This window comes from Microtus oregoni, unplaced genomic scaffold (assembly GCF_018167655.1).
Source record: "Microtus oregoni isolate MIOR12 unplaced genomic scaffold, Mior012 000002F_ref0000024, whole genome shotgun sequence".
In the NCBI taxonomy this organism is placed as follows: domain Eukaryota; kingdom Metazoa; phylum Chordata; class Mammalia; order Rodentia; family Cricetidae; genus Microtus; species Microtus oregoni.
The window spans coordinates 4,877,015-4,891,392 of NW_024543061.1; the positions used below are offsets into that span (position 1 = coordinate 4,877,015).

The 14,378-nt window shown below is 36.4% G+C and overlaps 1 protein-coding gene across 5 annotated transcripts in view; it reads left to right on the forward strand.

Moving 5' to 3' along the window:
- Grid2 (glutamate ionotropic receptor delta type subunit 2) overlaps positions 1–14,378 on the forward strand; it is a 1,406,062-nt gene that overhangs the window by 667,371 nt on the left and 724,313 nt on the right. For 4 of the 5 annotated variants that reach the window (XM_041638370.1, XM_041638390.1, XM_041638352.1 and 1 more), the window contains exon 3: positions 413–697. The exons of the other annotated variant lie outside the window; for it this stretch is intronic. In XM_041638370.1, coding sequence (XP_041494304.1) covers positions 413–697 — 285 coding nt within the window. The remainder of the gene's footprint in view (positions 1–412; positions 698–14,378) is intronic. 5 annotated transcript variants of the gene reach the window in all.

Consider the following 14,378-nt stretch of genomic DNA (forward strand, 5'->3'; position numbering starts at 1 on the left):
CCACATTAGCTACTTTCTAAAAATGTGTATCATGTATTAGGCAGCTATTCTTCTGAATCATGAAGTGATAATTACACAAGTTTAGCTACAACTGATTGAATATCTACCATGAGAGACAGATGATAGACACTGGTTTATTTCTAATCCTCACAATAATCCCTCTAGATCGATGCTATTTTACCCTTTTAGCGATGGCCAAATTGAACCAAGAGAATCTTGAACAGCACCACAGAGCTGTTGGAAGCAGAATTCTTGAACTGGATTCCAGGAGCACTTTGTAATTCAAGGATTCTTTTCATACATCATGCATGTAAAAAAATGTACATTTCAGTAACTCTGCAAACCATTGCTTCTCTGAGAGGAGAAATCATACAGACCCCACTGACCCTGGCATCGCTGTGCTCTCTTGCAGCCTGTGAACTTATGAACCAGGGCATCTTGGCCCTAGTCAGCTCCATTGGTTGCACATCAGCCGGATCCCTCCAGTCTTTGGCAGATGCCATGCATATCCCACACCTCTTCATTCAGCGCTCAACAGCTGGGACCCCAAGGAGTGGCTGTGGGCTCACCCGGAGCAACAGGAATGATGACTATACTCTTTCAGTTCGTCCACCTGTCTACTTGAACGAAGTCATCCTGAGGGTAGTCACCGAGTATGCATGGCAGAAATTCATCATCTTCTATGACAGTGAATATGGTAAGTGTCTGTGATCTGAAGTGTTCCAGAAGTTGATGTTTGCGTGAGAAGCACCTTCATTAAATCCTAAAATTATTTAAAGAACTTACTGATCATTTGTGGTTTTCTGATTTCGAATACACCTCACAGTAGCAAACAAACAGAACTATTTTAAATGCTCTTCAGCATTGTACTAGATACCTTTGAGGTAAAATGTAAATATAAATACCAATTGGAGTGCACAACATACACCAGTTGTCCCAGCACTTGCTAGGCTAAAGAAAGGATGGAAAGGTCAAAGCCATCTTGGGCTACCTATCTAAACCTTGTTTCAAAAATAAGTAAGTAAAAAGTAAATAAATTAGTATGTATCACTCAATCTGAAAGTCTTTTTAAGTAGCCTAAATACAATATAGCTTGAATTTTCAAGTAATAAGAAGTTAAAAAGAGAGTACAATCCTTTAAAAAATTCGTAATTCTGAGGTGATGATGGTGATGAAACCATTGGCAGATCTTAGAGCACTGATAAAAGATAACCTCTTTTTATCTACTGACTAAAAGAAATCTGACAAACTTGCTTAGACACTTGTTTTGACCTTACTATTAACTTAATGGTTTATCCATAAGACATGATTAAAGTAGACTATATCCTCTGCATGTTTGATTCGGCATGAAGTTTTACAAAAACTGAAGCTAGTATGAAGCAATATTTCAGTCGTCCACTGCAGCACACCGTTTTCCAGAATGCACTGTGACCTGCGGAGGAAACAGTTTGGTTTGGAAACATTCATTGTGATACATAAACTCATTAAGTGAAAGTACTGCCTTCATTTAAATAATTTCCCGAAGCTCTTCCTTTTCTATCTGAAGCTAAAGCTCTTTGCATACCATTCTCCCCTCTTTTTTATAAGTGGGGAGAGAAGTGACCAGAGCTGGAGATGACCTAAGGAGGATAAATAACCCCAGAGTGAAGAATTCATTTAAAAATGTGTTTCATTTGAAGATTCTAAAATGTTGCTCTCTGGGTCTTGTTTTTCCATTTTTATCAAAGAATGTTTTTCTTGGCAAATAAGTAAATAAGCGTGAAAAACAAACAAACATTTAAAGTAATCCTTTCTTCTCATCATCGAGCTGCATTTTAAGAGAGAGCTGTGACAGACAAGTAGGCTGGAGAGCAAAAGCCACAGAGCAGAGAAGCAGCAGGTTGGCAAAAATCTGGCAGGCAATAAGGGACAGCCCCCTGGGGCTGGTCAGGAAGGGGGATATTTGGCCCCAAATAATCAAAGTAGCTTGGCTTTTTGGCTGCCAGAATAATCCCCTTGAACTCAATGGGCAAACTGCAGGCAAAGTCTGTGAGCTCTCCAGAAAGACGCTTTTTGTTGCCAAGACGGAAACAAGTATTTCTGTTGCCTAACTCACGTTACTCAGGGGTCACAGAGTAAGAACTAAGACACTGACATGAATAAAAGAAACAAAAACAATATTGAAAAGAATTGGCTTCCCCAAGCCTGAAACGCTGGTGGGATGGTATCTAAGCACAGTGACGAGGACTGTCTCTAGAGTCCATACGCTCCCTGCCTTCATCTGCTTTTGCTTCTTATACTTTTTCCTTTTCATCTTTAAATGGAATTCACAGCCTCAGATCAAGTATACACTGAAATAATAAATATTTAAAATCCAGATTTTTAATGGGAGAAAACCTAAGTTCAATAAAATAAGCAGCAGAAAAGTGTTTTCTGATGAAGACACTTTCTCAGCGTTAAAATGGGAAGCTTGCTTTTTGATTGTAAAAATATGTAGGATAAAAAGTCATTTATTATCATTTATTTCCAAATCCTGTGAGACTCACAGATGGACTTTTATAAGAGAAGACATTTTCGTTACTGATGAACTGAATGCTGTCTTGAAAGTACCCATTTAGCATGCAGGCAGTCTGGTACTCATACTTGAAGTCCTTCATTCTTCTCTAAATGCCTGGGAGTGAATAAGGAGCTGTAACCACACAAGTGATGATTGGGTTCCTGTTTAAACACAGGGTTTGCTTTTGGGGAAAAAAAAAATCTGTCTCTTCTGTTGATAAACTTCCTTTACATGACTTCCTTACACTCATTAAAATTGGCCTTGCTTTTATCATTATTTCCAATAATACCATCATTTAATATAAGAAAATTGTCTTTTGATGCTTACAATAAATCCTGTTAGTGAAAAAGTAGGCTGAGATCCAAGACAAACAGCAAGCTCCCAGAGGTTTTGTACCTGGAAGAGGGCTAATATGCTCACTTCCAGTTATCAGGCACATCATTTTAAGTGGATTAAACTTGACTTTTTATTCTTATTATCAGGAATTGCTCTTATTAATGAATGAATTAAGTATCATTAGTGAGTAGAATCAGGCAGCGTGCTGGATCACAAGGTGATTAGAAAATTAGTTTGCTTAGAAGTGCATATGTGTGTATGTATGTATATATATATATATATTATTCTAATATCTATGCATTATATAGAAATATGTGTATATATATATATATATATATACATATATGTAGTAGGTGACTTCTTGTTTGATTCTGGTTGCTCGGCCCCAAAATAATCACACAAAAACCATATTATTTGCAATACTGTTTGGCCAATACCTTAAGCATATATCTGGCTAAATCGCATCTTAAATTAACCTATGTCGATTAATCTGTGTATCACTACAAAGCTGTAACTTATTGGGTAAAGTCCCAGAGTCCGTCTCCAGCAGGGCTACATGGTTTCTCCCTGACTCTGCCTTCTTTCTCCCAGCATTTATTTTAGTTTTCCCTGCCTAGCTCTGTTCTGCCTTGCTCTGCTGTTGGCTCAGAGCTGTTGCTGGGAGGCTGCTTGTTTGTCCCGGCCACCCATAACTGAAATAATCACACAGAAACTATATTAATTAATATACTATTTGGCTATTAGCTTTAACTTTTTATTAGCTAACAATTACATCTTAATTTAACCCATCTCCATTAATCTGTGTATCACCACGAGGTTGTGGGCTACCAGCAAAATTTTACCACGTCTTTCTCCAGTGGTGGATCCATGGCATTTCCCTGACTCTGCCTTCTTCCAGCATTTCATTTATTTTTTCCCTCCTACCTAAATTCTGCCCTATCAACAGGCCAAGTGAAATTCTTTATGCATTAATGGTATTCACAGCACAGGGAGGGGACTCCCACATCACAAAACAGTGTCTTTATTAACCAATGGTATTCACAGTATACAGAGGGGAATCACACGTCACATATATTTTTTATGTAGAAAAGGGGTAGGAAGAGAGAGAATGTGTGTGTGTTTTAGGCTTCTACATCTAGTTGATTAGTGAAGTCCTTTTGTTCAGAAGTAGTTAATCATGAGTAAAGGTAGTCTACCAAAAAAAAAATCACATCATTGTTTCTAAAAAATGGATCAAAAAGCATTTGACAAGTATGGAAACTTCATTTGAGGGGATTAATTAAAGACTTTTTTCCCAGAAGCCTTGGAAGGAAGTTGTGTTGCTAAGCTTTCAGTAAGGTGTCATGTGTGAAATAGCCAGCTCTTACTTCTTAGTGCATTACAAAATATGAGTTTGCAGAATGTATGTTTACCTTTAAATAGTAAAAGCCTTACAATCAATAAAAGAGGAAAGTTACTTATATGTCTTTGGAAAAGGGAAGCAGTGGGCTAAGTTACCAATCAGTGAATGATGGAGATATAGATGTAATGAAGATTTTAATTTTGGCAGCGGTGGTTAACCAGGATTTCTGGGTAGACTTTGGTTTTGATTACTAAGATTAGGGAAGCTTTGGGAACAGCATCTGTGGGAAACAGCCACTACAGTAAAAAAAAAAAAAATGATCAAGTCTTAGAATAGCAGAAATATTAAAAACAGCTCATTTTTACTTGCCAGGAACTAGATTAAGTATTTTATATTGCATCATTTAATGTTCTCAGGAGCCAAGAATGAAAGAACAAAGACTGTTAGAGAAGCTTTGCAATACACAGCCAGTTTTCTAAATCCTTCAAATGTATGCATTGTCTAATAAAAAAAGATACTTATTAATATTACTAGTATTTTTACAAAAGAGAAAACATGAAGTGTAGGAGGAGGGCCACTTGTTGTTTCCCAGCTGCACTGCTAGCATAGAACCAAAATAATCACACAGAAACTGCTTTAATTAAATCACTGCTTTTCCCATTAGCTCTAGCTTCTTATTGGCTAACTCTTACAGATTAATTTAACCCATTTCTATTAATCTTTGTATGGACACGTGACTGTGGCTTACCAGATAAAGTTCCATTATCTGTCTCTGGCAGGACTACATGACGTCTCTCTAATTCTGCCCTTCTTTCTCCCAGCATACAGACTAGCTTTCCCCACCTAGTTCTGTGCTTCCCTGCCATAGGCTCAAAGCAGTTCTTTATTCATTAATCTATAAAAGCAACACACAGACAGAAGGACCTCCCTCACCAATAAAGTAATGCAATGTCAAATAACTTCAAAATAAGTTATGAAGCACAGATGCAATCGTCAATGGTCTCTCCATTATTCTTGCTCCAGACCACTAGTGTATTTCACACTATACAACTATAATAGTACTAATTTCTAACAAATATCCAAAAAGAACAAGTTCACTAATTGACTATATATAATTATTGTGTCTCATGAAGAGACACAACCCCTTTAAGCCTGAAGAATTCATAGGTATTAAAATAATATAAATGGAAATTATACTAAATTTCAATTCGGAAAATTTAAAGATTATTGGAAACAGGTCAAGCAGAACAGTAATTGGGCTAAAATGACCTAGTTGATCATTATTAAGAATAACTGATTAAACACAATAACATTCTCACAGACAAGACAGAATCTGAAATCTCAAGAAAGAACAAGCAGCATGAGTCTTGTGTTAATGCAATGACATCAAGTAAACCAAAGTCTGTGAACAAAACAACTCAAAACATATGCTGTGGGCTTGCATACAGTAAGGAACTTTATGTCCTCCTACCTAGTGAGCACTTCTGCTTTCAAAGTGTGCAGTGCCACAGAGCTTCTTAGAGAATACCTGTCACTAGAGCCCTCTTTTTACACCGTTGGCCACTAGTAATTTTACCATGGGCTTGAACTTCCTCTAATTATTCTGAATGACAGGAGTTGAGATTGAATCCATTTTATTTTTCTCACATTTTTGATGAGACTATAGTCAACTCTTTAATGAGCAGAACGAAACCAATAACAATTGGACCATCTTTTAAAAGATGGATGGCGTTTTCCTTAAACTTCTGCATGTGTCTTTCTACTGAACCAAGAGAATTAATCTGGGTTTAATAGATTTATTTGTGATCACAAAGACTCCACTGCCCAAAAAGACAATGTCTGTTTTCTATAATGACCCTTACCAGTGGGTTGAAGTTAAATAGAATGACCTCCAAAGCTGAAGTGCTGCCATTAATCATGTCAATTAGATTAGGGGAATGCTTCCAATTGGACTTCTTCAATTGTGTAGAAAATTGAGCCCAAAATTTGTAGAGATTGTTCCATGAAGTTCTCCTAAATGCATAAGGGTAGTTTTACTTTAGAGGCATTTCATTATAGTATATAGTTTTTGACTGCTGCTTACTTCAGCACTTGAAAGTTTCTTTAAACCATATTCAATGTGCATTTCCAGTGTCTTCTAGAGTGTGGTGATCTGGAATTACATGTACTATTTCTAAAGCATAGGGGATCAACCCAGATGGGAGACAAATTTTGAAATCGGCAATCATGTCTCCTTGCCAGCTTAGAATACTTCAGATTCTCTATTTATATAAATAAATTCTGCTCTTAATTAAAGGAAGTTTATTGCATTTAGTTGAGACAATTTTTGCCCTGATTGTCAGGGACAGAAGGCTATTGCAGGGCCTAATACATCTTTTAATAAAAAAACATTGTTTGGAACATAATCATGTTAATTTCCAAGTATGTTACTTTTGACTTCTTTCAAGTTACAATAGCATGGTTGAACAGTTTTATCAGAAATAGTAAAATTCACAAGCCTAGATATGTAGTAATTTGTGCTCCAGGATACTACTCTTCTGGTCTTCTTACATCCCACATGCAGGATGAGAACTGTGGTAGAGGGATTTTAAGAGGTTTCAACAAGTAGTCTACATAGGCAAGGATGCATTCCCTGCTGTTTTCAATGGACTCGTTGGTCTGACTACAGAAATAATGATGGTAAAGTGTGGTGGAGCCCTCTGGTAGGGAATGGAGGTTCCAGAAGTCAGCTAAATTTAAGCATGTATCCAGTTTAGGGAATCTGTACCAGAACATTTTCTCCTGAAAAAAAAATACCCAAAAGTCATTTTTTAAAGAATAAGAATGTCCATGCATTCTCCGACTCTAGAACTGAAGTTACCTTGTCAGGTGTTAGAAGTCCAGAAACTTGAAGTACCCCATGCTAATAGCAACAGCCTTTTGGCATTTATCTCCAAGAAGAACTGCAGGATATTTCTAGAAAAATTTAAAAGTGATCGTATTGCTCAGGCTGGTCTGCCAAGTTCATTAGAGAAGAACATTTCCGGCTGTATACTCACAAAGTCCTCACGACCTCTATGAACACAGATAGAAACTCTGGGAGGCTAAGGGACATTTAAACTGAAATTGTCAGATTTCCATCACTCCATGGCCCCTGAAGGCTCGAGTTGAGAAAGTAAGATCATATGCAAGCAAGGTGATCATGGGATCTCAAGTATGACAAGCAAGCCTACATAATCTCACACCGCTTTCATGTTGATGTTAGCCAGAATGAGGCCAAAGTGACACAGTTCTTCTTGTGGAATGTCTGTCTTAAGTATACAATTTGTCTTGGTGTGAGCACCATAAAGAGCTGAAAGAAGTCATAATCTTTAGTCAGTGTGTGAGGGAATTATTTCAATACCTAATATTTCCAGAATGTTAGGTTGGTACTAAAAGATCTATGAATTGTTGTACTATTAGACAATTATTCAGTGTTTTGAACACACCTTTGTCAGACTTCAAATTGTTCAATAAGCTAAAAACAGGACAAAGATTATTAATTTTAAAAGTTGTGATGGCACATGCCTTTAATCCCAGCAGAGGCAGAGGCAGGCAGGTCTCTGGGAGTTTGAGGCCAGCCTGATGAACAAGAGCTAGTTCCAGGATGGGTTCCATAGCCACAGAGAAACCCTGTCTTGAAAAACCAAAAAAAGAAAGAAAAGAAAAGAAAAGAAAAGAAAAAGTTGTGTTGGTAGTGCCTAATTCATCTAATCATCCTGGAACAACTCATTAGATTTCCTTCAGAGGCAGACAGAAGTCAAAAATAGTCCATTCCAAGGAAGAGACCCATGCCAGTGTGAAGTAGCCTTTTCTACCTGGAGACCAAAGGGAAAGAAGAAAAGACCCTCTAACTTCAGGAGGGACAGAAAATTCATTGGTGTGAATGCTCCTGCATTTTGTTGTCAAAGTGTTGTAGTATTACAGTCAGAGCTATTATCAGTCTGTTATATTGGAATATCTAAAAAATATATATTATTTATTGTAATGTCTGTATCAATGAATGGTTAGCTTATAAACAACAAAATGCAAATATCTTTTGAAATTACAAATACTAAGAATGAGTTCCCGTCACTGAGAAGGGCAAGTGGACATAGGCTTGCATCCCTAACCAAAAAGCTATTTATGATTGGTCCCCTCTTGGGACCAATGGAGTTTCACTAGGTATATTAGCCATACTGCAGGGTAGGTCCCATGCTCAGGAGTAGATGGTAAACCCAAGATGAAATCAATGGTATTTTCGTAGAATTTAAAATTTCATATATTTTTGCTTATTAGCCTTTGGACAATATATTTGGGTTCAAATTTTGCTTATTTGTTCAAGTAGGGATTTTGGGACTCTGAGTTTCTTTTTTATGTTGTTTATTTTTTAAAGAAAGAGTGAAAGAAAGGCTGTGGAGCTGGGTAACTTTGGAGGTAGGGAGAGTCTGGGAGGCCTTGAGAGAGGAGAAAAGCATGATCAGAAAATACTGTATGAAAACTGTTTTCAATTATAAAAGGCAAAAACTCGCGTACAATAATAAGTAGCGAAAATGTGTTTTTTCTTACAAAATTGGTTAAAATAAACTCATTTATATGAGTAAAAATCTGTCAACTGCACACTAATTTGTAAACAGCACTTTCTATGGACAGTTTACTTGTGAAAAAAATGCAGTTTCCAATAAGAAAGTAGGATAAAATGCTTTTTAAAAGTGTGGAAGCAAGACTTGTTAGACTACTGTCATCTGCAGATTAAATAAAAGAAAATTTTATTATTTAAATGCATTTGAAGAACCCAGTCCTTTTTTCCACTTAATTCTTTTTATTCCTTAATGGTTATTATAAAGAACTTAAAAATTAAAAAAGGCACAGGAAAATTTTCAATTAACTTCCAAACAGAGTAGCCACTCTAAAACTGTGGAGCTTCACAGCGGATTTAGTGTTTTCACTATCTGATGTTATTTGGTGCACTTTTCTACCACCAAAACCTGAAAATTTTATGAGAATTGAAACAAAAACAATTAGCAATTTACTTTATATCCTTTCTGTGATTCAAGTGTCCATTACTTACTGAGTCCTTCTTCGTCAGCTAATACTTACCTTTCTTGGTCTTTTCTAGATGCTATACTCTGCCACCATGCACTCCGCCTTATCTGAATCAATGTATCTATCTCTTTCTAAATAGTAATTATATATGTATAAGTATTGTTTGAAGCTTTTTATTAGATATTTTAAGATCTATTTATTTTGTATGTATATGAGTGATCACCTGAATGCATGTGCACTTGTGTGTGTGTGTGTGTGTGTGCCTGTGTTTGGTACCAACACTGGTTGTATCCCTAGAACAGAGCTACACATGGTTGTCAGCCACCATGTGTGTACTAGAAATTAAACCTAGGTTCTCTCTACAAGTGCTCTTAACTGCTGATTATCTCTTAACTCCAATGTGTGTCTGCAGACACACACACACACACACACACACACACACACATGTGCCTAGAATCCACAATTGAGGACTAACATGTATTTTTTTTCCTTTATGAGACTGTGTAACCTCCCTCAAAAGTACTCATCTTTTTTTCCTGAACATTTTGTGAGTTTATTTTTTCCCAGAGCTAGAGTATTCTATTTATATATGTGTACTACATTTTCACTATCCATTTATCTTTTGGTGGACTAGGTTGGTTCCATTTATATAAATCTTTACCATAACTGCTTAACCACTCTGAAAATTGGCTACAAATTTCCATGAAGTATCAACAAAGTGAAGTACTATGGAAGTGACCAAAACAAATAACATGAACAGAAACATATATTATCTGATAGTATGTACAGAACAACTTCCACTCAGGAGATCACAAAGCACACTACTCAGCATGGTAAAAACATTCATATAATAATGCAAATTAAAGTTCAGCACAGAGTTAGGTGACTGGGGTTTGTAAGCAATGTCTTTCATTTTGAAATGAAGAGAAGGGAACCGTCTTCATTAATGCATTTCTGAGTCATGATCTTTATTCCATGTAGAGTTAGTGTAGACTCAGTCAGGTCCGTTAGAGTAGACACTTTCCTCTTAATTGATTGCAAATGTTTATAATCGCCCCAAGGATGCATTCTAATGTCTGATAACTATAATAATCTTGACATTCTCTCCCAATAGCCTGAAAGCTGATTATTCGTCACTGGCTATTTTCCAAGCTGCAGTTCTCTCATTTTCTCCAGCCTGCATCAATAAGCATGTAATTAATCCAACCAATTTATTGAACCATTTCCTTTGCATTAATATAGATTATGTCAAATGGGCAAAAAGAGTAGATTCTTTTATTCAGGATTTATTTATCAGTGATTTGTGCTTTAAAAATATTTCTCAGCTTTACTGTAAAGAAGGTTTCCATAGTAAAAGATGCCCAAATGACAAGCTCCTGTCAAATGTAAACTCTTTATGTTAGATCATAATTGCCAGGCTCTGATATGTCAAAGCTGAGCATAGCATGTTATTATCTTTACTTTTTAAATTTATATAAAACTGAATAGTCTAAAAATGTCAAAAAAACTGCTACATGACTCCAGTGAATTTTTCAAGTTGATAGTTCTTTTAAAACAAAACTTTTAAAATTACTTGATGGTTAAAAGTCTTGATTTTTTTTTCCTCAGGAAGGAGACACAGAGAATATACTTTGCTATCCAAATATTGAGAAAAATCTGTTCTGGTTTATGTTCTATCTCACATAGTCAGCATTAAGCTGTGTTCCAATTTGTAAAATGAGAAAGTGGGAGAAGAAAGTCACAAGGTCCTACATTTTAATTTTAAAGCTTAGCATGCTGTCATAATTTTAGATACAACATGCTTAGCCAGTGCCATGCCGAAGTATTCCTGCTCAAATTGAGGTCATCAATGCATTAAGTGATCAGAATGATTAAATGTCTTCATCTACTCAAAGGAGTAGAAGATGAACAGAGGAAAAATTAAGCATGAAAACATTACAAAATTTGTCCTTTATTATTAAATATTTTAAAGTGATGTTTCAATACAATGATGAGACAATAAATTGCTATTTTGAAATGTTTCACAGAAATCTATCATACTTAGTTAGATTGATAATTGACTGTGAGAAAGAACAATGCTACAATAGTTCTCAATCAGGACTGGGTTGAGTGTTCTCATCAGCTGGTACAGAGCACATTTCCCAATAGGACGGGAGCTGTTTTGTCTTGCTACTTTCTTCCAAGTTTCTTTCACTGTGATGGGCAAAAAGTAAGTCGAGATGATAAAGAAAGTGATCTCCTTTGATAAGGATGACTGGTACAGGTTCCACCAAAGTGAATCATGCATCTAATTTAAGTACAGTATCGTATTGTCTCATATTTCTACCTATTTCTTAGGGTTCCTTTGTAAACATATAGCAAAATTAAATTCTGGTGCTAGGATTAGTCTATTTTCATATAGATAGCTTTTGCTAGGAAGATTAAAATTAATCCTTCTTTAGAGATAATAATGTCCTTGTTTTACAAGATTTGATAAAATGAATTATTAGCCACCAATTGTCCATTATGTCATAGAGGATTACAAGGGAAGATAACCTACGTAGGTAAAATAATTTGGGTGCCAGAGGAAGTGATAGTGCATATACTATTAAGTTCTGAAGATGATATTGCTTATTTATCTGTATGTTTATTTATTTACTTATTTTATTTAGAGTTTTTGAGGCAAAGTCTCTCTCTAGAATGTGTGGTAGTCAATTTCTGACTCTCTTGCAAGGCTAGCATTAAATTTCAGAAACTCTTCCTCAGCCTCCCATGTCCTGGGATGGCAGGAATGTGCCATGATACCTAGCTTTATAAAGAATTTTTGATTAAAAGACAAATAAAAGCTAGATGATTAATAGATAGAGATTAGATAGAGAGATAGATAGATACATAGAGATAGATAGATAGATAGATAGATAGATAGATAGATAGATAGATAGATGATAGACAGACAGGTAGATGATAGATCACTATCATTCCCATTAAGGACTTTTTCTATTTTCTAAACTTTCATAGCAAATATAAATGTAAAGGCAGAAGTTTTGACTGAGGTTACTAGAGTTTTTGTAACAGAAATGTATATCACATGGGAATCTGATGCCTATACAACTCCCTTCATATTTTATGCATTCTCATTTTTCATCAGAATATCTAGTGCTCAGTGAAATAAAATATAATTGTGGAGGTTTGCATATATAGGCTCACACTTGACTGAAGCTTTCACGGCTCTCTTACATTGCCTTCAACAGGCCCTAAATGATTAAAATATAATTTTGATTTCTGTATGTTCTATCTGTGAATTGGAAACACCTCAAGGACAGGAAACAACTATGCCTTCCTCTTCATCACCAAATTACTTGGGCTGGAGTGTCTGTGTGTGTGTGTGTGTGTGTGTGTGTGTGTGTGTGTTTGCATAAGTACATGAAATGAGTCACACACTAGGTATTAAAAGTTAGAACTCCCTCCCTGCATTTGTTCCTTCATTTCTGCTTCCTCCTCTTTTTATTTGTAATTGACTGGAAAAATTCCATTACTTATAGGGAAGAGGCTGGCTTTTTGTTTCCCTTGTCTAACCAGATTCTCTGACTCTTGCAACCATAAAATTACATTACAATTCAGTATACAAAAGAAGCTATTTGTTTACATTGTGGCTTTACTCAATTTCACTTGTTTTGTAAAAACCAAGGATTCGGGCTGACTAGCCTGGTACAATAGGATCATCAGGGTAAGAATGTAAAACTCTAAATACATGTGAAATCACAGGATGAAACAAGAGTTATTTTATAAGTAAAAAAAAAACAGCATCTTGCTCTTTGAAGAGAGATGAAATCTGAAAAAAAAAATGAACAGAGGAGACATCAATTATGAACGTGATTCCAAGTGAACAGAGCTTACCGTAGAAGCAACTTACTGACCCAAGGCTGGTTTTCTGACATCAAATGCAGTTTGTTTCCCGTACACAAAGAAACTCTTCCCAAAAAGAAAAATGGTAAGTGTGACTAGAAGTGGTGCAGAAGATCATTTTCCATCTGAAAATTAAGACAATAACTTTGGACTCCATAGATGTGAAGGAAGTGGCAGTATGAAATCAACACTCCTTAAGAGCAATGGTGACACTAAGTTGGGACTCACCCATGCTTTCCTCCCTAAGGACAGCAAGAAGATCAGGCAAAGCACTGACAGGCACAAAGTGATGCAGAATGACTGGGCTACTTAGTTTACTAAGACAGGATCCGTAGTCTTCAGGATTGTCTCAGGTCTGTGACACAAACCCAAAAACTATGTCCCAGTCTTCTGGACCATCATGGACTCTGTCAGAATGTCAGAGATCACAGGAGTAGATCAAGGTTATAAAGTCACAGAAGCATTTCTGGGTGATTCTGAAATTAAATTTGCAATATGAGGGGCCTGCTTGTTGGTGGTTTCTGTCCCGCCCAGTACCCCATAGCCAGCAAACCCCAAAGAAAATCGCACAGAGATCTCTATAAGTTATAAAGCTGATTGGCCCATTAGGTCAGGCTCTTGTATTAGCTCTTGTAGCTTATTTAACCCATTATTCTGATCTAGTTTTGCTTGGTACCTTTTCTCAGCTGGCAAGTCACATCCTGCTTCCTCTGTCAGTCTGCACTGGACTGGGAGGAATCAACTTCCTCCTTCCCAGCATTCTCCTGTTCTCATTGCATCATTTCTACTTCCTGTCTGGTTTTCCCACCTATACTTCCTGCCTGGCCAATCAGCATTTATTCCAAATATGATTGACAGAATACAGACAATTCTGCACCAAAATTCAGTGGATATTAATTAGAAACATGCCTATTTAAAAAGTTAAGCATGATTTCACATTGATTTCTGTTGCTGGCACTAGAGATTATAATTAATTTGGAGGGTCAACACAAGTTATGTAGAGTTCAATGGGTCAGAAGTCTGTCATCAGATCTGAGCATGATAAATACAAGCTATGAGCAAGCATGCACTCTTCTCCTAGATATTAGGGAGAATCCACTTCTCTTCCTTATGCATCTTCCAGAGACCCCCACCTTCCTTAACTTCTTCCTCAGATAAGCCACATCTACCCTCTCCAAACCCTTTGCTGTCTCCTTTTCTTTGCTTCTCCCTTCCAACTTTAGGTCCTCCTGATGA